We start from the raw sequence: 23,786 nt of genomic DNA, 5'->3' as shown, positions 1-23,786 counted from the left end.
CCACCCAGGCGCCCCAGAAACCACTCTTAAAGTTAAAATTGATAAAGGTGCAAATGAGGTATAAAGTAAAAAGGAAAGCATCCTGTCCCTTTCATACTCTCTAGTAACAACCATTGTTAACAATAGAGGGGTGTGTGTGTGTGTGTGTGTGTGTGTGTGTGTGTGTATTACAATGAAAGAAATATGGGATCGTGCTATGTAATATAAGGCTTTGTAACTTTTTTACATAACTGAGTCCCCATTTATTCCACAAGAATCGAGTGGCTAGTTTGAGACAGGCAGTAGATCCTAGTTGTAAAGTAGTGAAGGAAGTCACCGTGATGTCAGCCATCATGAGTTTACAGTTTGTCTGGCATGTAACCTCTAAATGACTATAAAAGGGTCATCTCATTCTTTACAGAAACGTAAACATACACCATAATTTCATTATACCGACATGCCATGATTCATTTATCTAGTGCTCCATTGATAAATGTTTGGACTGTTCCCAGCGTTTCACCAGTAGGATGCTGCTGCAGTGAATAGCCTTGTACTTGTGTCCTTGGTACTTGTTGGGATGTCTCTGTAGGATAAATTCCTGGAAGCTGAATCGCTGAACTTCCCTCCAGAAAAGGTCCCTACCAACGGCATATGAGAGTGACTGTAACTCTATCCCTTCACCAAAAAAATGGGTTTTATGAATCTATAGCCTTTGCCAAATTAATAGACAAAGAATTTCACAGTATTTAATTTCCATTATACTAATAATTATGGAGATAAAGGAATTTAAACTGTTTCTCTTGTGAATTACATGGTCGTGTCCTTTGCCTTGTTTTTTATTCTTAGTATTTGTCTTCCTCGTTGATTCACAAGACCTCTCCCTTGTATTTGGGATTCTAACTCTTTGGCTCAGTTACTCTTGAACATTGCTTAGAGTGGTGGCTTCTGACCTACTCACTTCATGATGGCTAGAATTACTTATCCAAGGAATATTCAGTTGGGCAGCCATGTTATATTTATTATAAAATTTTATTTTCCGTGATATAAGAACATTCGGGGAGAAAGAAGCAGGCCCACTCTTTGAGTTGGTCGAGGAACTTCAGCTTTGTTACATATCACTGTTTCATGGAAAACCTTTGTTGACTTCCTGTCATTTGCAGGGTAAAGTAAAAGCATCCAAGGCCCTTCTGTTGTTCACTCTACCCACTCAGTGCCTTAACTCCAAGTTAGCTTATTTACCATTGCCCATCGTGTTTTTCTCTGCCTTTAGACTTGGTTCAATGCTTTTCCAACTCTTCTCTCTTCCCAAAAGTGCCCGTGGAAATGCTGGTCATCTTTAACTGACCACCTCACATCTCACCGTCTTCGTGAAACTGGCCATAATCCTCTCAGTTTAAAATGATCTCTTCCTTTCAGGGCACCTGGGTGGCTCAGTCAGCTAAGTGTCTGACTCTTGATTTTGGCTCAGGTCATGATTTTGCAGTCTGTGAGTTCAAGCCCCACATAGGGCTCTGGGATGATGTTGTGGAACCTGCTTGAGATTCATATTCTCTCTCTCTCTCTCTCTCAAAGAAATAAACATTAAAAAAATCTCTTCCTCCCAATTCCTGAACACTTGTCATTTACACAACGTCCAAGGCATTTATCACACATCCTCTTGATTTTGTCTGTTTTGTCAGTTCAGTCACAGACACTATAGATGTACTCCTAGAAAGTGTAGCTGGGGCCATTCAAAAGCCTGACTGAAAAAGCTAAGCCCTTTGCCTTCTGTAATGGGCCAGCCGCTCCTCCCGCTGGCCAGTGCATTTTCAACTGCAGACTGTAACTGGGACCCAGTGGTGTTCCACAGGCTGTGGGAACCTGCACATCTTGGTGGGTGGAGAGCAAAGTATAATACTGGCATTTATTTTTTAAGGTAAAACATGAAGACATCAAAGAAGATTGTTCCCTTGGGGACTTTGCCCTCGAACTGCTTGTAGGTGTTTATTCTCCTTGTAGGTGTTCTTTGAGGACACCTTTGAGAAGCAGCTTGACAGCCCATTTTTCACAGCTTTCCAATGGATTCTATTTTTTTGAAGTGTGGTTGACATACAACATTATGTTAGTTTCAGGTGTACCACCATAGCGAGCTGACAACTGGGTACGTGACTCAGGGTTCACCCTGGTAAGCGTAGTCCCCATCTGTCACCCAACAGTATTATTGACTCTATTCCCTAGGCTGTACTTTCATGACCGGACGTTTGTACCTCTTTCGTTATGTTGATTTATTTTTGAGAGAGAGACAAACACAGAGAGAGTGGGGGAGGGGCAGAGAGAGGAGATCCAAAGTGGGCTCTGCGATGCAGGGCTCGAACTCGAGAGCAGAGGGATCATGACCTGAGCCAAAGTCCAGACGCTTAACTGACTGAGCCACCCAGGTGCCCCTGGATGTTTGTACCTCTTAATCCCCTTTACCTGTGTCTCCCAACTCCCCTCCTCTCTGGCAACCACCAGTTCTATGTATTTAAGAGTGTGTTTCAGTTTTGTTTGTGTTATAGGTGTTCCACATAGAAGTGAAATCATATGCTATCTATCTTTCTCTGACTTCTTTCACTTAACATGATACCCTCTGGGTCCATCCGTGTTGATGCCAACAGCACGATCTCATTCTTTTTTATGGCCCATTTTGAATCTCGAGTCCTTGATTCATTTCCTGGTGTGTGTTTGCTCGTTTGGCCTTTAATAGGCGTCTCAAGCTCTTTTTGCTTTGAAGGCCTATTTTCCAGCTCAGATCCATGGCATTCTCTCTTGGTGCTTGTCCTGGCCTCACGTGCTCAGCCTTGGACAGAAAGAGCTCCAGCCTCCCACCCTGGCAGCAGGTGTTCGCACTGGGTAAGCCTGCCATTCATCAGCAGAGGGACATCATACCCTTAGAACTGCCCGTACAGTCCTATGTCTCCACTGCTGGACTGTGCACTCCTCAAGGGGAGAGACTGGAGCTTATACTTCTCTTCCTCTTTTTACGCACACAGTGTCTCATATTCAGTAGTACAATAAATATTTATTGAATGGATGAATGAACCTGATGTTATCTAAACAGACTTGAAAGGAACTCAGTTGCCCTTTAAATGAGAATGCCGTGTATACACTGAGCTGCTAAATTATTTTCCACCTGTAACTTCCAGTTTAACAGGGTCCTCGAACCTGTGCCAACATGTACACAGTTGAGATACTTCTTACCATAGTATTTGATTCAACCAGTTACATGATTCCGTAGCCACTCTTTGCCTCTTTCCATCTCGGTGGCATTTAGAATATGTTGTGTGCTGCCCTTGGAGTTCCTGAATGCACTCCAGGGACTGGCTCAGGAATGTGGGTTCTGGCACACTCTCCTCCACACGCTTTGCCCTGCTTTATTTATTGGGGTTTCACTGAAGGTTGCATTAGAGAAAGGGACGCCCTTGGAAACCAGTGCTCTGTTCTATAAACTAGTGCATTTTCAGACCATTTTTGCTGAGTTAGAATCTCACCCTTGCGTGTCCCTTGTAAACATGGCTCTTGTCCCTGAGGGTGGCCAGGTGGGACCTTGATAGCATCTGCACGTCAGTATGGCCTTGGGAGGAGGGTGCCAACCTCAGGCCTCAGAGCACAGAGTCTGCTTCACATTCCTTCACTCTGAGCCCCGTTCGTCGAGAGCTGTCGCACTGGTGGAAAGGACCCTGTCCCCCCTTCCTGCTCTTCCTGTCACCGCTGTCATCTTGCCGGCGGTGGGCACGTCTTTTCTACGACATGGCTGCACGCTGCTTCTACAAGGATTTGAGAGGAGATGTTTAGACTGTCTGGTACAAAGCCTGAGCCCCTTAGTATTTCTCAACCGATGCCCTCAACTTTCTCCTACTTTAACATGTCGTTACCTGAAGAACGCAAAGCATTGCTTGAAAGCATTCCTCTTTGTAAGTATATTCAATGCCGTGCAACCACCGACACTGTTTCCAGAACTTTTTCGTCATCCCAGAGAGAAAAGTATTCTTGTCACTGCCGGGGCACGTGTTCTCGGACGCTGCTCTGCTGTGTTGTTGGTGTTTACGGACTGACTGCGGGGGTCCTTTAAGACCATGTGTTGCCCAGTCTCCTGGGATGAAGAACTGTGTCCCTCCCCCACACCAACCCATAGTAAAGGTGAAGACCAGTCACCCAGTAACCATAAACTTATTTCTCAGTGAAACACCCAACTTGTGTAGCCCGTCCTCGTCCCTTGAATCTTTCCTGTTGACTTTTCACGATCTCCTAAAGATTCTCGACGGCCTCTTTAAAACAGTACAGAACTGGACACGATACTGTAATGAAAGTCGACCGGTACTGAATACGGTGGGAAAAGTGCCCCTCGGTTCGGTTCGTGAAGATTCTGCCCTGTTGCGGCACGTGACCGGGTGTGGCACCTTGGCGGTGGACTGGATGTTGGGGGGGGGGGGTGGCGGGGTGGGTTGGAGGTGACTCAGTTCTGACCAAGGCGACTGCCGCTTGCCCCGTGGTAGGGAGCCCAGGAGGGACGGGGTGACCCACTTTGCTGGCTCGGAAACAAATGAGCTCAGGGTTCTTTTAATGTTGAAAGGGGGCGGGGGCGGGGGAGGGGTTGCACCCTTTGCACGCTAGGTTGATAGGAAATCTGGCATCTCTGTATAGGGTGTCCTTCTAGCCCCTGACTTGTTAGTGATCCCCAGGGGCTTACCCAGTCCAGAGGGCCAACTACTGCCAGTAGTAGAACAGTTCTGAGGTCAGCTTCATGTACCACGGGGCTGCAGCCCCGCTTGCCTGCTTATTATCTGGATCTTCTTTGTCAGAACTAGGCTCATTATAACCTGACTCCGCAGCAACCTTTTTCTCTAACTCTGCCCGGTGTTAGTATCCATCAGTCACCCAAGCCAGAAACCGTGGCCTTATCTTTCACGCACCCTTCTTGTTCACCACCCTCGCCCCTGGCCCCACATCCAGTCCCTCACCAGGTCCGTCTGGTGAAGTTCCTTAAGTGTCCCTCTCCAGCCGCACCCCCTCAGTCCTTCCCTCAGCCTTTAGCAAGGACACCGTAACTGGTTTTCTCTCCCCGCACCACAGCTCACCACAGTTTTGCCAGAATTGTTTTTCTAATAGATAGCTCTGTGTTGAAAGAGATAATGAATCTAAAATTGCCCAGAGTAATAGCCCAGTATCTCCAGTGTAAAATTATTCTTCCTTCGCCTGGCATGTGTGGCCCATAATGGGATGACCTCAGCTCCATCACCTGTCCTTCCCCACAGAGAGCTTGAACTCCTGGCACACAGAACTGCTGTTCAGGAAGAAGGGGGAAGATGCCAGAGCTCTGTGACATCAACTCAAACAACAGTGAGCTTTCTCCTGGGGCCGGAAGCGTGACATTTTGGGGAGCCACCATCCCCAGCCCCAAGGGAATGGGGAATGACCAGCTTTCACCCGGGGGCTACAGGGAAAGCAGGACCCTCAGGGAAGGTCTTCAGCTATAGGAGGAAGCAGGGTCATCGAATAGTAGGGCACTTTGTGCCCTGGCATCCCGGGGTGCACAGTTAACAGTTTGGAGTCAGCCAACAGTCCAAGAAAAATCAGGATCATTTTTCAGTACAGCCAATCGATCTAAAGGGATTTGGGTAAAAAAATGTTGACACAGTTGGACAGGGGCTACCTTTGAATTTGTACCGGATGATCTTTATACCTCTTGACCCCATAAGGTGTTTGCTAAATGCTTGTTGAGCAATTTTATTCTACTTTTTCACTCCGCTCTATTAACACGCTGTTTGCTTATAACCTTAATATTACATTTAATTCTACCGGATTCATTCTGGTTTGGATAAGCCATTTCTTGCATTCACTTAAGAAAGTTTTATGGAGGGGTGCCGGCCGGAGTGGCTCAGTCAGTTGAGTGTCCTACTCTTGATCTTGGCCCAGGCCATGATCTCATGGTTTGTGAGATCAAGCCCCACACCAGGTTCTGCACTGACAGCATGGAGCTTGCTTGGGATTCTCTCTCTCCTGCTCTCTCTTTCCCTCTCTGCCCCTCTGCAGTGCACTTACTCTTTCAAAATAAATAAGCTTAAAAAAAAAAGTTTTATGGAATACCTACTCTACATCAACACCAGTACATTTGTAGGGCAAAGATATGATTGTTTCATGAATCTTCGTAGTAAGACGTTTCTAGATAGACCTGACATGTTCACATACAGTCTCTTGCTATATGTTTATATATCACCATCTTTTTCTTTTATCATCCCAGACCGTGATGGTCTGTGTTGTATATCCTTAGTTAAGAGGATATACAAGTTAAGAGAGTTCTGGCCAAGTTAAGAGAGCTCATGTATGAGGACTTATTCTGTATGTATTATTGTGCATATTGTGCATGTATCTGTATGTGTTATGTAAAGACACATGATCTGGTAGTCTTGAAATGTAGCCAAAGATAGAATTCAGCCTGCAGTTGTAGACCTGTCCAGACTCTCAAAAGGATTTCAGTTAAGGTTGTTTTACCTTTTAGTAAGATTTCTTTTTGTCTGTCTTTCCTAAAAACGCTCAGCCTCTTGGAGTTGAGTATAAGTAAAGACATAGATTTGGAAAGAAATCAGGAAATGGCACACATTTCCTTATAGAATCATGCTCTGGAACTAGCCTGTGGCTCCTGGGAGCTTCCTTTCCCCGGCCTTATACATGGAAAAGATGCTGACTGATTCCAACTGGAAGGACAAGTAGACGTCAACTAACACTTCCAATCTCAATCTTATACACTTCCCACCATTTCAAGTCAAAGAACTGCATGCACCCCCTCAATTAAAAAAAAAAAGAACAAAAAACAGTGGGCCCCATGTGAGGACAGAAGAAGCCCGCCGGTTCTGAGAAGGGTATTTGTGACCTTAGAGGCATCAGGTACTCTGTGAACATCCCACATCGCCCCTCGGCGCTGCTGTGCGTCCCCCTTCAGACCTTCCTTTTGTGATTCAGGAGGCCAAAGTCGGGGGGCCCGTGGGTGACTTGTCTCCTGTTAAGCAGCAGGTCAGTCCAGCTGAGGGGAGTCCAGCCCGGGCCTGTCCGCTGGACCACACCAGCATCCGCTGCTCGAGCCTCCGCCGGCTCATCCCGCTTGCCTGTGTTGGGCACCCGCTCCATCCCAGTGTGTGCGCGCTCACCCAGCTTCTTATGCCATCCCTGCGTTTGGCCTTCAGGTCTCATTTCTGACCCTCTGCTCCATCCGCCCCCAACGTGCAAGGCAGCGTTTCCCCTCTCTCTGCCGAAGCCCATCGTCGCCTGCAGGTGCAATGAGGCTTCAGGACTCTTCCCCAGGGGGGGATGGTCAGGGCTGCTCCCTGCTTCATTGGCCAAAGGAGGGACAGTTCCCAGTGGTTACCCTGAGACCATTTGTACACGTCAGGTTGTCCTCTAGGGATGCCCAGCCCGTCTCCTCTGAAAGCCTCTTAGGTCACCCCTTCCTCCACCTTCCCCAATCTCTCCACTGTCCTCTCGTTGACTTTTACAGCTCTGACTTCTGCACCTGACTGTCTTCTGTGCTTTAGAAGGACACCGTGCACCGTGTCCTGAGTGAGGTCAGTCGGGTCTGCCTTGGCCTCCTTCGTAGCACCGTGATTTCCTCCTTGGGCCCTGCCAGCTCCTGATTTGTCATTTGGTCGGGTTTTGTTTTGACTTTGGAAGACATGTTTCTAAACGTTTGCTGGGACAGCCCACACCCAGAGGCACCCTTTAAAGTCTCACCTCTTCCCCTGGACTCACCCTGCGGCATAAGCTTCTGGTCCTCCACACAAGCATAGAACGTATGTGAAACTCAAAATCGTATGTTCATTCTGGTAATTTTCAGAACCGAGAAACTAAGGTTGCAACAAAGCAGATTTGCTTTTAGAAACTTCCAGAATCCTGTGACTTTCTTTCTCCCCCTAAAGACAGCACTTGATCGTCATAGAGCTCCGTCTCCAGAGCAGAGGTGGAAGCTTTGAAAAGACAGCATCCCTTTTGCTTCAAGTGTCAGGGTCTGTGTGGAGAAGTAAGCTGGCACCGACTCAAGACCCAGGCAGAACGCGGCCGAGTCGGCGCGGCTCTTGCCCGGGCGCCAGGAGGGAGGGGAGTGGCAGCCACCAGCATTGCCAGCTACGATCAGTGTGCTGCAGCCTGTGATGCGTGCACGACTTCCCTGCTCTAGAAAATGGAGGATAAAAACCCCACAGGAAAGAAGCTTCTTGCCCAGATGGTGCTGTTCACTAGCCAGGAAAGTTACGTGTTTGGGTGCTGAAACTGACACCAGTTTGCCTGTGCGTTTCCTTCCGAATTCCTCCGGGAGCCCTTCAGACACACCCTGCTCCCTGCACATCCTGAGGAGGTCACAAGTGTTGCTGGCTCTGCATTATTTAAATTGTGCTTAGTCATCCATTCCCATAAAATCTGGAGTATCACTTAGTGTTTCTGTATTGTAATTTTCACAGGTGTTTGATATGAAAAGAGTCTTATTACAAATGAAAATATTTCTCCTCTCCTCTCCTCAAGCATATACCAACACATAACAATACTGTAAATTTGGAAATCTGTGTCATTTCTGTGTTCACCCATGTTGGATATCAAAGGCAGAATTAATATTTTTATTACCTTTTTGAAAATTGGGGATACTTATTTCAAAACAGTATATATAAGTTACTTTATAGTCAGTAATGTATCCATACATTAATTAGCTAAATACCTAACCAGGCAACACAAAAATACCTAGATTCATTGTGTAGTTACTAATTCTACAGAGAAACCTGGCTTATACGATGCTAAGTGCATTAAAACATCATTTATATTAAATGTGCTGTATTTATTTGCAGGAGCTATGTAGAAAAAGCCTTTTCTTTTTATTATAGTTTAAATTTCAAGCATTTAATAGAGTGACTGTGAGAGGCTTTTAACACCCAGATTAGAGGTAAAAAAAAAAAATCCCCTTTTCTCAGTCTTTGTGAAGATACCAGCTGATGCACAGTTTAGTAAGATAAGATGTTCAAAAAAGCTCCTAATAACATCCGGTAATGTCATTATTTACAGAAAATATTTTACGTCTGTATAATTTGAGAGTTATCTTTAAATAATATTTATTAAGTACCCCTAGTACAGTACAGAGATACCTTAGTTAAAAAAAAAAAATCCCCTCATGGAAAAGGAATCTTACTTAATGTAAAGGTTCTGGAGGTCTGTTGCACAACAGTGCAAATAGCATTAACTGAATGGTGCCCTTAAAAACAGTTAAGATAGTAAATTTTATGTTACGTATTTTTGAACCACAGTGAAAAAAAACCAACAACAAAGTTGAGGTAGGGTTCTCTTGTGCATGTAGTTACAAAGTGGAGGTGGCAGTGGTCTGGGCAGGTCCGTCCAGGGAGACCGTAGTTCCAGGGGTGTCTCCCCACTGTGAGTTGGGGCCAGAGAAAGACAAAGCCCTCCTCCCATGTCTTGGATGTGTCTGTGCTCCTACATTGTCATGTCTGAAGGTGATGCCCCCACTGACAGTGTCTTACTGGAGTGTGACCTCTGCCAATGGTGCTAGCCATTTTCTTGCCTTTAATTTTTATAGATTAAGTTTCTAGAAGCTTGCATCTGAACTCAGTAATCATTCCCATTTCCAAAGAAGGGGTGTGGTTTTTTTTAGTAGTGGATTATTTTTTCTGCTCATGCACAGTGATCTCTTTGGCCCTGTTTCCATTAGGAAACGAAAGCATGGAAATTAAAAAACAAATTACAGGAATGAGAAGATTACTGAATGACAGCACTGGGAGGATCTATCAGCGTGTCGGCAAGGAAGGAGAAAAATTAAAAGAAGAACCCCAGGATTTGGATTCAGTCTGGCCTCCGCGCTTGAACTCCACTGCTGAGGCCCCCCAGAGCCTCCACCCTTCTTCACGTGGTGCGTGGAATGAGTTACCACCCTCCAGCGGGCAGTTCTCAGGGCAGTATGGCACCCGCTCTAGAACCTTCCAGAGTCAGCCCCACACCACTGGGAGCTCCAACGGTATGGTTTATCAGACATTGAGAATGCTCGGGGCCGCGGGGGGAGAGGGCTGTCCCAATGTTTTATATTTCTAAATATTCATCGTGGGTTTTTTTTTTTAATTTAAGTGTATTTATTTTGAGAGAGAGCACGCACGCATGCGTGCAGAAGCAGAAGAGGAATAGAGAGAATCCCAAGCAGGCTCCATGTTGTCAGCACAGAGCTAGCTGGACACAGGGCTTGATCTCATGAACCATGGGATCTTGACCTGAGCCAAAATCAAGAGTAAGATGCTTAACCAACTGAGCCACCCAGGTGCCCCAAAATATTCAGCATGGTTTTTGAGTTCAGTACATTAAAGCCTCCCCTAGTCACCTGCCTTAGCTGAGTTACACTAAGAGAGTAAAAACTGGAATTGAGAAATAAGAGAGACTGAGGCTTTATGTTAGAAGTGACGGTTTCTTCATAGAGATTTTAGCTCCTCGAGAGGTGAAAGCTATCATTTGCCAACATACAGATATTATTGCCATGAAAGACAAACATTAGGGCAGAAGGAGCTCACTTTGTCATCAAAAGAAGCTTCTGGTCATACGGTATGTCATTAATACATCCTCTGGCTTTATTCGCTTTTCTGCATTGTCAGAAGAAGGGGGTGGGAGACACCTGTCCCAGCATCCTAGTGACTAGTGATACCTTTGCTTTAACCTCACATCCCAGTAACTGAACCGGATGATCCATGTCGTAAGACTTGCTTCAATTAGGGCTGAAAATTACCCTTTTAGAGTTACATTTCCTTAATTTAAGTTCCTAATTGTTCAGGGAAAAAAATGGCAATTTTTCCCTTAAGGGAAAAGAACTGATATTTTTCTGGACGTGTTAACTTACCATCCGGTTACTTGCTCCATAAATTAACGTATGGATGCGCAGATCTGTAGTCTTCGCAAAGAGAACAAGGAAAAAGCAAGACCGCATTTTCAGTTTCCTTGAAAAGTTAAGGATTTTTCTCCCACGTTCGCTATTCCTTCAAGAAGAAGAGAATTGTTTTGATTTTTTTTAACACAATTTGCAGTAACCAGTTCAGGCATAAAAAGCCATCCCAAGACACTGCCGATGAGGGACCCCAAGAGATAGATGTATGGCGTCTTCTCTTTCTCTCAATATTGCATAAGCCAGGATCAGGTTCACCTGCTGGCACGCTTCCAGGTTAGGGGACATGGCTCTTGAAAGACTCCTCCATGAAAATGAAAAGTCAGTTCTCCTTAAAATTAGAAAATGATTTATAACAAGCTGGAAACGGTTGGTTTTGTCCTCTAAAAATGATAAAGACAGCACTGAGAATAGTGACTAGGAATATTCTCTAAGGCCCTCCTAATTTGACTGCCGTGGAAGAAACAGTAAGAGAAACAGAACACCCCTAGGTGTGTATGAGGCTAAATAAACGCCACATCAGTAAGTTGTGGGTAAACAGCGTTCTGTTTTCCAGTCCACAGCAGGCATGGTGGATTCACTCTGGAAAATGTTATTAACGTTAAAAGTTACAAACCTAAGTTCCCCCAGGTTGGTTTGAAAATAGATTTTTGCGTTTGTCGTTTGCATTATTTCCAGTAGAAACCCATCACATAGAACTGTGACTACTTAGAATTCCATTGAAATTATTTGCAGTTTTAAAGCTGTAACATCTCAGTTTGCTACAACTTTGGATGTAAATAATTGCATTCCTCCAGGCATTAAGTTATCCGTATGTATGCCGTGGTTTTGCCGTGAATTTTTTTTTACAGCGTCCACAAATAATGCATACAGTGGGATTAAAATTATCTGTAGTGTATGATAGCAGGTATAATTGGATCAGTGCCTTAGAACTTTCCCCCTGCACCTCCGACAGCAGTCACAGTGGTCAGATTGGACACAGATGCTGGAGGGCACGCTGCAGAAAGAGCAACTTTCCAAATGTTCCATCGTGTTCCAAGGACAATGGGACAATCTGTGTTTACCTAAATAGGATCGTTTTATTAAGGAAAAGATAACTAAATTTAAACAGAGATAAAGAGAGTAAAGTGAGGGAAATGTAGGATAGGGGAATGGAAAAAAAGGTGCATGAAGATTGAGCTGGAGAACAGCCAGCAGCCCAACACCCTATAACCCACCAAGTTCAAATACGTCCCCTCATAGACACCCTGCTCCCCTGGCTTTTCCCCGCCCCACGCATACCACCCCCAGAGAGTACTCTCACAGTTTTAATGTGGTGACAGTTCCGAACTTGGGAAAACGTGCTTAATACTACAAAACTATTTTTAATAGTTTGACACATTTAATTTTTTTTTTAATGTTTATTCATTTTTGAGAGAGAGAGAGAGCACGAGCGGGGAGGGGCAGAGAGAGGGGGAGACACAGAATCAGAAGCAGGCTCCAGGCTCCCGGCTGTCAGCACAGAGCCCGACGCGGGGCTCGAACCCGTGAACCGTGAGATCATGAAATGAGCTAAAGTTGGCCGCTCAATCCCAGGCACCCCATAGACACATTTAATTTTTAAGGTGAATGTTTATAACATGCAGCGACCAGGTATTTTTTTGGAAGGCTTGTTCTCAGAGCTGGTGTTTCTGTGCAACATAGTGTGTGTTTCTAGTGAATTTTTATGGGGGTGTGACCTGAGATGCACTGGTTTGGCACTAGGGAGGCCTGCCCACAGCGCATCGTGGGCGCACGGTCAGGCAGACTCCACCTCCCGCCCCATGAGCCGCCAGGCACCTTACAGTGCAGAAGCCTGGATAATTTAGGTAAAGTCAGACCCCAGCATTTAGGTGGTAACAGTTATTGGATACGTTTTCCTTACATGCTTCAAAATGCTGTCAATATGCCTTCTTTTTTTTTTTCTTTTTTTTTTAATAATTTATTTTCAAATTGGTTTCCATACAACACCCAGTGCTCATCCCAGCAGGTGCCCTCCTCCGTGCCCATCACCCACTTTCCCCTCCCTCCCACCCACCCCCCCCCCCCCCATCAACCCTCAGTATGTTCTCAGTATCTTTTCCTCTTGATAATTTTGGTGTTGACATTCGGAGTATGCCCTTCTTTTCTTTGATGCTCAGGAGAACTTCCAGCAGTGAATTCGTCAGGTGGATCAAACTGCTGCACTTGTAACTGCCAGTCCACGTTGCAGGCCATCCTCCAAGAACTCAGGACCATGCGGAAATTAATGCAAATTCAAGCAGGTACGGAGGAGACCGGGCCTCGGGTGGAACCCCCTGATTTGTCATGCGTATCTGACATCTTCCGTCAGGATGTTTGTTTTGTTTTTGGTGGTCAGCTCTTCCCGCCTCGCTGTCTCGCCAGGCTTTTCCAAGTGTCCGTCTTCTCAGCTTTTCTACAACGCATTTTTCCTTTAGCAAATCTAGCAGATTTGTTACTGCTAACCGTGCTACTCACGTGCCGGTGTACGTGTGCTCCACATCGTTCACGCCCTCGTCTCCTAGGACTTCACAAGTGTCAGTTACTTGAATTTTCAAACAGTCGTACTGGAAGGTGGGCATCATTCTCCAGCTCCCTTCCCTACTGTGAGGCGACAAGGAAGTTCACATCAGGAAAGAAAGTGAGGCCGACTCACCTTCACCTCCTGAAGTGCTCTATGTGGGGGCTGTGTGCTGGTCGGCAACCCCCACGCCCGTCCCGCCCCTTCTGGGGCTGCTGTGTGACAGTAGGGAAGCCACGCACTGTTGTCTAAGGGCCGGGGGCGGGGGGAGGGGGGGAGGGGGGGCCCTCTCGGGAGCGTGGGCTCTCCTGGCGGAGACATTCAGGAGCATGAGCACTCCGAGCTCCCGCCTGTGGCTTGTCTCCTGGATAAGTATTCAGGATGTGGAAGCTCAGGGACCCCTCACGTCTCGTCTTCTTTATTTACATGACGCCTCTCTTGTTGTCACAGGGAGTCCGCAGGGTGGGGTCCGAGTCCCAGCTCTCCTCAGGAAGCTGTGTAACCTCTCTGCGCTCCGATTTCTCATGTGTAGCTGGAGCATTAATACCTAACTCGCAGGACTGTTTTCAAAATAGAAGGGGTTGGTAAATGCAATGAGCTCTGTAAGGGACCATCCAGGCTCTGGTGTTGTTCTAGAGACCAGGAGCCGTTCATCTCGAAGGCTGGGGCATCATGACAGCGGCTGCCGTTTCTAATCGCCACACATGGGGGCAGGGGGCACGGAACTTTTTTGTCACAGGTACAGAAAATAATAAATCATTTCACGAAGGCCTCCTCTGGTGAGGGAAAACTCCTTGAGCAGGTAATAGCACAGTCGTATGTGACCAGCATCCCCACCCTTCCCCTGTAAAGAGATTCAGGAGGGTCATTGCTCAGAAATCGTACCTGGTGCCATTTTGTGAATTCTAGTAAAATTTGAATATTCAATGATGTGGTTTTGACATAAAAAGCTTAATACTTAAGCACACCCATCACCCAAGAGCACATGAAAGTAAGGTTTGCAAAAGGCCGTCTGAAAAGCAACATCTAATTTCATGTGCTGAATTTGGTTTTAGCCCAAGGAAAGAATAAGCATTTTGGTCAGGCCAGTGAGCATGCAACTCCCCCTGTTCTTCCACGGTAACCCGTCTTCTCCTTGACCCGGCAGAAGGTACCGTCTCCCAAGTAAGGAGCTCAGAAAGAAAGGTTCCTTCATGATGGACAGGTTCTTTTCTCAGAGGAAGAGTGTGTTAGCACTTAAGAAAATATGCATGTGAAACCGTAATGATTTATTTTGTTACTTAAGCTCCTTACTACTGAGATGGCAAACTGCAAATTGCAACCATCTAAATCCTCGACGGAAGCCCTTTTGGAATCTATTAGGTAAATGCCACTTTGTCACTGTGTTTCCCTTTCTGAACGTCTGTAGGTGAGGGCGGTAAGCAATGCCAGAGCTGTAGGATAGCAGAAAGGATAAACTATTACTCTTTAATTTCCGTAAACTTAAGAATTTGTGTAGTGTGGGTAGATTTACTTAAGATTTATTGCCTATAAAACTTAGACTTAAATTATATTTAGAAAGTTTTGCCTTTACTTTAGGGAGAAAGGGCAAGGAATAAGATGAAGCGATACGATCTGAATACAAGAGACTGTGTCTAGACTTGCAAACGGAGAAGAAAAACTCAGATAGTGCCTGTGTTAAACCAAAAGCACTTTCACTTTTAATGTAGAATAGTGAGTCTTCTTCTTACTATTATTATTATTTTGCTTCCATTGTCCATTTAACCTTGGGCATGGAGGCCTAGCCTTGGGTGAAAATCTGGAGAACAGAGAAAAGTTCTCTACTCAGGCTTGCACAGTGGATCACTTGAGAAGCTCAAAAAAAAAAAAAAAAAAAAAACAACTCAGTGCTGGGGAACCACCCCTGCAAATTCCAATTCACTTAGTCTGGGGTGAGGCTGTGAGGCACTGACTTTTTTTAAAAGCTCCCGGCTGACTCTAACATGCAGCCAAGGTCAAGCGCCAATGAATTAGACTAATTACTGTACAGGTGGTTAAAAGCCTTTTCAGTGCTCCTATGCAAGGCAAGTATTTTGTTTCTTGTTATTTTATTTTTTTAAGTAATCTCTACACCCAACGTGGGGCTTGAATTTACAACCCCGGGTTTAGAAGTGGCACCCTCCACCGACTCAGCCAGCCAGGCACCCCAAGTAGTTAGTTTCTGATGCTAATAAATTTCTTGCCAGTCTGGGAAATGCAAATACCAAGTTCAAAGTATAAATATCCTTTATTTGCAAACTGATAGGAGATGATCCATATTTATGCGCATTTAAAGATCTTTAGTTTTCATTCAGCTTATTTCTGTAAAAAGGCAGGCGTATCCTATGATCATATTTAGTAAGCCATATTGATACATGAAGATTTAAATAATGATGCCGTATTTTTCTATTACACTTCCCATCAGAATATTCTTAAGTGGTTCACGAACGCTACTTGCCAAAGTACATCTGTGAAAACTGGAATCATCATCCTTGGTTTCCTTAAGTGTATGTTCAGTACTAGTACTTGGTCCTTGCTCAGTGCTCTTCATCTCCAGAACTCCACCTGGATTTTCTGGATTTTACTAGTCTTCTTGACTTGCGCAGAATTGTATCATTCCTATTTTGTAGCTACCTGAAACCCAGGTATGGCGTGGAGCCCAGTCAGAAGCCAGTAGTGTGGTGCCGTGGAGGTAGCTGCGTGCGGACGGCACTGGTTCGTGAGGAAGGGGCAACTGGCCCCGATAAATGACCAGTGGGCTTTTGCCCACATGCTTCCTGGTCATCCCAGACTGATTCTTTGATAAATGATCATCATCGCTCAGCCCTGGTCAGTTGCGGTGCCTGTAGACTGCTCACAGCTGAGGAGCTTTCCCTCGGAGGACGATCGGAATATTCCTGAGTTGGGCTTACCTCGAGTTCTGAATTCCCGCTTATATAAAAATGTCCTGCGACCAGTCAAATCACGCTCAGGTGTTTTGCTACAGCTCAGAATGCCCTTTCTTCCACGGAAACAGGGGCAGCAGTCAGTGTGGCCCACCAGCGGCAAGGACACAGTTTTATCTGAGCTGCTTTTCCGGGTGTCGAACTTCAAAGTGCTCCAGAGACATCATTTGGTGACCTACAGGCCCCACGGGGGATGGACTTTGGTCTGCCTTCTTGACTGAACTCCATTTCCGTCTCAGTGTTCTGGGCCGTGTAGACAGAGGGGTGATCACTTTTCCTCAGTGAGACTCAGGTGTCTGAAGCCCATTTCTTGTTTGTTCTTCACAGCTGGAGCCCAAAACAGACAACAACCCCCCATTTCCCTCATGTGCTCCCAGCGAACCGCTGCCTCGCGCAAGAGAAATAAAAAGAAAAAAGTGCCCCCGAAGACTGTCGAGCCTCTGCCCGTGAAACAGAAGGCCGGCGTGTTGGGAACCGAGAAGCCATCCGTGGCCTCTGAGCAGTCTGGTCCCCCGGCGGCCGAGCACCCGTCCCCCGGGGACAGCCGCGTCCTCGGATTCGGCATTGTCCTGGAATCGCCGGCCTCAGATGTAAGTCGATGTTTTCTGGCTGCTGACACGAATGTGACATAACTTTCAGGATTTTGCCGTATGAACACACTTTCCCCTGAACTCATCCGGGCCCAGAAAACTAGAGAAACTTGCAAAAAGACGCGTGGGAAAGAGGAAAGGACGACTGTTAATCATTTCCTCGCCTAGAATTTCCTCTCCCGAAAATCTTCTACCTTATTTATTTGAACGGGTTTCCGTTCTTTGTCGCTGAGAGAAGGAGGGTGATGGAGTAAATAACCTGCTCACTAATTTCTTTACCAGTTTTAATTCTGAAGTGGCCGTTTTCAATTTCCTCAGTGCAGAGAGCTACAAGAACATAATTAAATCCTTTGTAAATGGGCATACATGAACAGAACCTTACAGATAAGGTCACACCTTTCTAGAAACACAAACTAATAATAAAAAAAAGAGCGGGAGTGCTAATTCTATTTTATAGAGGCAAACCACACTGCTAATTAGGTGGTAACCACCATGCCATTTACTCCGTGTAATGATAGGTTAACGCTCTGCAAAGGTTTTTCTATTTTAATGTCCTAGCCAGAAAGTTGTTGCGGTCCCAGATGTTGGATGACATCTAAGATACCCATCTTGCTGTGGCTTGCCATTTCGTATCCACGTGACCATAAACAAATTTCTTTAAGAACGTGCCGTCTTTGCAACCGCAAACTCTCCTCACGGTATCTTTATCTACGTACGTTGAGGCGAACCCCATCTTGTTGGGGGAGTTCTTAAAATAAACGAGAGGGAGTGATCTATTATTATCAGATTGCATAGGATGAGAATCCTGCCGAGAACACCCACAGGCCTATATGGGATTGGAGTTTGGCCCTACCTTTTAAACTTTAAATAAAAAATAACTGCTATTTTCTTTTTTAAAAAGCCCTCCCTTTCAAATCGCAGAAAGACAGTTTGGTAGCACGTTTCCACACTGGGTCTTTAATAAATGGAGGAGACTTTTTTAGACTAGAAAACCATTTGAACTTATCCAATCCTTGGTGTTAAAGGGGTTTTAACTTTTTATCTTTGAACACACGTCAAAATGTTCTTCTAGACTCGAAACTTAGCTTTAAAAAAGTCATTAATGATGATAACGTTCTACCCCAGGCCAGTCAGCTGATTTGTTTATATCAAATGATTATTGCCGCGAAGGCCCTGGTGTCAGAACCCAGGTAAATCACGTATTTGGAAACAGGTAAATTATTCTAAAACACAAAGTACATTGAACCTTAAGCAGTGTTCATAATACTTATATATATATTTTTTTGTATTTTGTAGGCATTCTTTTCAGATAGACATTAATATATCAGGAGTAATCATTTGGGTTGTATAAATCATCTCCTAAATGGGTCAATTTAATGCTAATAACCAAACTTTCTCCTTTATTTTTAAGCTCCAAATACACTTCAGAGATAAGTTTAAGAAGATCTGATTAAGGCCATATGTACATTAATGAAGTAGAATAGAATTGTTCTTATCTTTACCAATATCAGCATAATTTTGTTTTCATGCCCCATAAAAATAATTCGTTTTTCATTCATGATTATTTTTGCTAACAAGAGCTGTTCAGTTTAACAAAGCACATTTGGAATTGTCCCTGAAAACTCAGTTAGGTGCTGATTATCTTTGATTGAAGAATAACATGCTTCTAAAAGCAAAAAATACAGAGAGATAATTATCTTTGCATTATCCAACTGATAGGCCATTTGATTCATCTGTTCAATGGAAAGTGTAACCACACCTAGAGGACCGTGCAGTGAATCCCATCATTGGATAAGGAAGTTTTGTCCACAGATTGTGTTCACCAGCATTAGTGAGTCTAGCTTCTGAAGTCCCTGGGCAGGGCAGGGCAGGACAGGGCAGGCCAGGGGGGTTGTGGGGGTTAAGGGTGTGTGGATCGACTCCCTCAGGTGATGGAACCATCGATTTAAAGGCCTCCAAATTTAGGTGCCCTTCTAGTGTTTTATTATTTCTTAGCCATGGTCCTTTTAAATTTTGGCAGAGGTCCAGAGGAGAAAACAGAAAATATATAATAATCTTGTAGGAATTACTGTCTAAAATGGACTTGAGAAAATGTAATACCACAGGATATATATGAGCAGATGGAAACTCTGTATTTGTGTATTTGAAGATGGGCCCTGGGAAATACCCAGCATTGGGAGTGGGAAGATTAGGTGCAAAACTGTAGGACTGGGCAAGTGGTCCAGTGCTGCTAGAACAGCTGTCTGGCCAGCATCGGTTGCCAACGATGATGATAAAAAGGTAGGATGGGGCCAGGTAGTGAAAGCCCTAAATATGCCATGCCAGTGCCCTTGACCTTCATCTTGTGGGTGCTAGGGAGCCACGGCAAGTTTCAGGTAGAGGACTAATCACACTTGTGTCTTTAAAGAGTGGAAAGGGGAACTGCCTTGTGGGTGATAGATAGATGGAGAGAAGGTAGTAGAGACAGAGAGACCAGAAGGAAGACAAGTACCGTCAGTCAGGCATGGGAGGGTCTACATGAGCCGTGAGCCTGAAGAAAGAGAAATGGGGCATTGAGGAAGTCCCCACACAGAGGACGTGGTGGCTCAGAAAACACCCCCCACATTTCTCTCTTGGAAAACCAGGTGCGTTGCTGGGTGGCGGCAGCTTCTTTAACTGAGGCAGGGAGAGCAAGGGCGGAAGCAGCCTTCAGTTCTGGATGGGAAGTACAAGTTTGCTACCGCAAGGCGGTCACTAGATGTTTGGAGCACAGGAAAAAGATTAGAGCTAGAAGCACCGAGAAAAGGACACGTAAAACCTAGGCTCCTGTTGCTTTGTAATGTGTAAACATTCACATTAATTCTAATTCACGGTGTAGTAAGTTATCTGCCTTGCACTGTGACTTTTAGCGTCGCTGCCACACAAATTCACGTAGGGTCCGTGCAGGGCCTTGCAGGCAGACCACCTGCCACCCGAGCCATCATGGCTGCCCCTACTCAGATGTGGAAAAACACTGAGCTCCCATCACAACCAGCTGCACCATCGCCTGCGAAGCGTTCACGCTAGACAATGGAGGGCACGCGAGAAACCCCTCCCGCAGAGCCTGGCACGTAGCGGGGACTCAATACACGAGAGCTAGTCTGCCACTGACAAAATGTCTTCATTTGCATTGAGCACAATATTCACAATAAACTTTCAGAACTTTAGGCCTAGGGCTCCCCTTTCGTCAGAAGCCTCCCTTCAGTTTAACCCCCGTTTCCTCTCCCACAGCCCCCAGGCCCCAACATAATTTGGGCAGTTCTCTTTCATAGAACCTTCTAAACTAGTCTGTAACTATTCACGTGATTCCCCCTCCGTCTACCCCGGTCTCTCCAGGGCAGGGACCATATGATAATAGTATTTCTTTGCCACCCTGTGCTAAATAATGTGCCTCTGAGGCAGCGTTACTGTCCTCGCGCTGTCGACGAGGACCCCGTGGCCTAAAGTGCTTGCGTAGCCTGCTCAGGGTCACAGCCAGAAAGGTGAGCTGGTCCTCACACCCGCACGTGTAGTTGCCCGTATCCACCGTGTGACAGACTCGGGTGCCCGGTCTAGCTCAGTTCCTGCACATGACCAACGCTCAGGAACCAGTCACAGGATGATGGCTGTATGAGAAGAACTGAAAGGTTGGAGCATGGCAGTTTACTCTGTTTACTTGGAAGGTTCTGGAGGAGAAGTTAATGGTGAAGAATGCAAACTCTGACGTCAGGCTGCCTGAGCCAGAAGCTTAGCCGTGTAACCCCTCACCTCAGTTTTTCTCTCCATAAAATGAGAATAATAATAAAGAAAGAAAGAACCTCCTAGAACTGGTCTGCTGGAGGAGTTAACTGAAGTAATCTGTGTGAAGCAGTTAGAATAGATCCTGGTCCACATAAACCCTCAATAAATATTGGTTCTTTTTTTAAACTTCAGCAGTCCTAGCTAAGTACCTTATAGGGACAAACATAATGTTAAATAAAACTTAAGTGTACATATGAATGAACAAATACCCATGGGTAACTAGTGAGTATAAAAAAGAGAGTGGCCAGAAATGTTTCCACTTTGGGCAGGATTGTTTGACCCATTTAAAACTAGCACATTAAATTAAATAAAACCCAGGCCTCAGTGACACGGAAGCAAAAGCGGGAACCCAAACCCAGAACCATATTTCACATTTAAATCCAGTATTCCCTTCTTTCTTCATATGCTCACAACCCGAGTAGTCTACCGGCACTCGGACGAGGCGGCTGGGGAGTTTTTGCCATCACTGTTCTTTCCGACTTGGTTGGAAATAGTGATTTGGTTTTTTCTGGGTAGATACACCCGGCCCACGCTTGTTTCATTGTCATTGCTTTTTTGTTTGGCTTGTTTCTTGGCTTTAGTGAAACACTCCAATCAGTTTTTAAAAACAGATTTATGACAATTTTTAAGAGTAGAAAACCTTTTTCTCTTTGTTGGGATTACTGTGAATATTTCCCAGTAATCCTAGATGACACAAATTTAGAAGTTATCAGAAGATAAATCTATGGTGACCCATCAACTGAAGATTAGTTCACTGATGTTTGTAGTATGTCATTTTTCTTCCTTTTTCTTTTTTAATGTTTATTTATTTTTGAGAGAGGACGAGCAGGGGCAGGGAAGGCAGAGAGAGAGGGGATAGAGGATCTGAAGCAGATGCTGTGCTGACAGCAGCCAGCCCAATGCGGGGCTCGAACTCACGAACTGGGAGATTATGACCTGAACTAAAGTTGGACGCTCAACCAACTGAGCCACCCAGGTTCCCGAGTATGTCATTCTTCTTAAAATAACTAATATTAAATGTACTGTTGCTTTCCACAGAAGTAGCTTCTGAAATCAGAACCTGTTCTCTTAACACCTTCTTAGCCCAATAAATACGTAATCCACTGGGAAACAGTAAAGCGGGCAATCAATCAAGCAAGCACCTGTTTATTCCTTCATTGACTCATTGAACTTCCAGCAGCATATGCTTCAGAGTGTAGGTTCCGGTACAGACTGCTTGGGGTCAGATCCTTGCTTCCTCACTAGTTGGCTGGATAACCTTCAACAAGTTACCTAACCTCTCCAAGCCTTGGTTTTTGCATCTGCAAATAATAATAATAGTCATAGGGGGACTCTCCTATCCCCTCCTCAATAGGGATAATAAAATAGTCATTCCATAGGGTGAGGACGAAATGAGAAAAGCCACTTCATGCATGTTAGCCCAGGGCCTAGCACATGGTAAGTAGCGAACAAATGTTCCTTGTTATCCCCATTTTCCAGGGTGCACCGAGATGAATGCAGGAGTCATTGCCCTGCAAGGAGCTTAGGGAGGGAGACGTGTACGCAGTGAGGACACTGTACTGGGACACGGGCTCTAGGAGTGGCTGTTGGAAGACCACAGGGGAGCCGGGAACAGCGGGAGCTGCCCGCGGCCTGGAGGGTCAAGGACAGGCTCTCAGAGGCGGACATCTTCTCGGAGCAGCAGTCTCACTGGAGTTGGGTGGAAGAATCCAGACAGTAGTGGCCGCGATCTTCCATCTTACGCATTTGGGCTCAAATATCTTGAGCATAAATCAGGCCGTAGTGCTCAGAGTCGTTAATTCACTGCCCGAGGAAGGAGAAGCTTAAAAACATCTCTGAAACACTTTGCACTATCTTATTACGCAAGAGCATGGAGAAATTTCGAGGGTCCAAATCGTGTTGTATTTTCTAAAATTAAACGCTTAGGGGTGCCTGAGTAGCTTGGTCAGTTAAGCATCTGACTTCGGCTCTGGTCATGATCTCGCGGTTCGTGAATTTGAGCCCCGCGTCGGGCTCTGTGCTCACAGCACAGAACCCACTTCAGATCCTCTGTCCCCCTCTCTCTCTGCCCCTCCCCTGCTCTCTCTCTCTCTTTGAGAAATAAACATTAAAAATATAGAGAGAGAGGGGCGCCTGGGTGGCTCAGTTGGCTAAGCGTCCGACTCTGGCTCAGGTCGTGATCTCACGGTTCATGAGTTCGAACCCCACGTCGGGCTCTGTGCTGACAGTTCAGAGCCTGGAGCCTGCTTCCGATTCTGTGTCTGCCTCTCTCTCTGCCTCTCCCCTGCTACTGTTCTCTCTTTCTCGCAAAAATAAACATGAAAAAAAAAGTCTTTTAAAATTAAACACTTAGTTCTACGAAAATTTTATCAAATAAAAAATCTACAAAGGATTGGCCCTTTAATGACTTCCTATAATTTTTATCTGATTCACCCTTAAATATGTGCCAGTATGTAGCTTACACATACTTTGTGATAGAACTTCTGCCCGAGCATTTTTTACTTAATACAGAGCATCTACCTTACAGTACAGTTCTGTTCATAGTACATCCAATGTAGAGCCTCATCAACACGGATTCTCAGCTCCAGGTAGACCAGCTAGACCAAGCCTGCCCTCCCATCCAGGGTATTCTCATGGGTTCCCAGCTCACTGGCCGTGGTGTGGGCATTGCATTTAATAAATAGTAACGGTGCTTCCTGCCAAATCTACCTGGAGCAGACCTGTGTTCTAGGAGATGATTTCAGTTTTTCTCAAATAGAAGCAGATCGTGTTTGTGAGCACAATAAAATCAGTTAGGAGGGGGTTTTGGTGGCTTTTTTAAATTTCGTCTCGTGAACTAAAGCTCATTTTCCTAGAAATACATCTGACGTGCTGCAAAGTAAATAGTAAACAATAATAAAGGATCATTGTACACGGAAGTATTACGAGCAGAAAGACTTAACCTCACGATCTTTCAGCCATCTTATAAATTCTGTTATGTGCATTGAGCCCCA

General features: G+C 45.3%; 1 protein-coding gene across 11 annotated transcripts in view; it reads left to right on the top strand.

The window, feature by feature from the left end:
- The window catches only part of BEND7 (BEN domain containing 7), a 104,143-nt gene that overhangs the window by 17,107 nt on the left and 63,250 nt on the right, over positions 1-23,786 (top strand). For 10 of the 11 annotated variants that reach the window (XM_047866291.1, XM_047866288.1, XM_047866293.1 and 7 more), the window contains 3 exons: positions 9,695-9,997; positions 13,063-13,185; positions 16,733-16,995. In XM_047866291.1, coding sequence (XP_047722247.1) covers positions 9,695-9,997; positions 13,063-13,185; positions 16,733-16,995 — 689 coding nt within the window. The remainder of the gene's footprint in view (positions 1-9,694; positions 9,998-13,062; positions 13,186-16,732; positions 16,996-23,786) is intronic. The other variant, XM_047866295.1, reaches the window with a different exon arrangement.

The sequence above is a fragment of the Prionailurus viverrinus genome, chromosome B4, assembly GCF_022837055.1.
Source record: "Prionailurus viverrinus isolate Anna chromosome B4, UM_Priviv_1.0, whole genome shotgun sequence".
Taxonomy (NCBI): Eukaryota; Metazoa; Chordata; class Mammalia; order Carnivora; family Felidae; genus Prionailurus; species Prionailurus viverrinus.
This window is presented reverse-complemented; position numbering and strand designations above follow the sequence as displayed.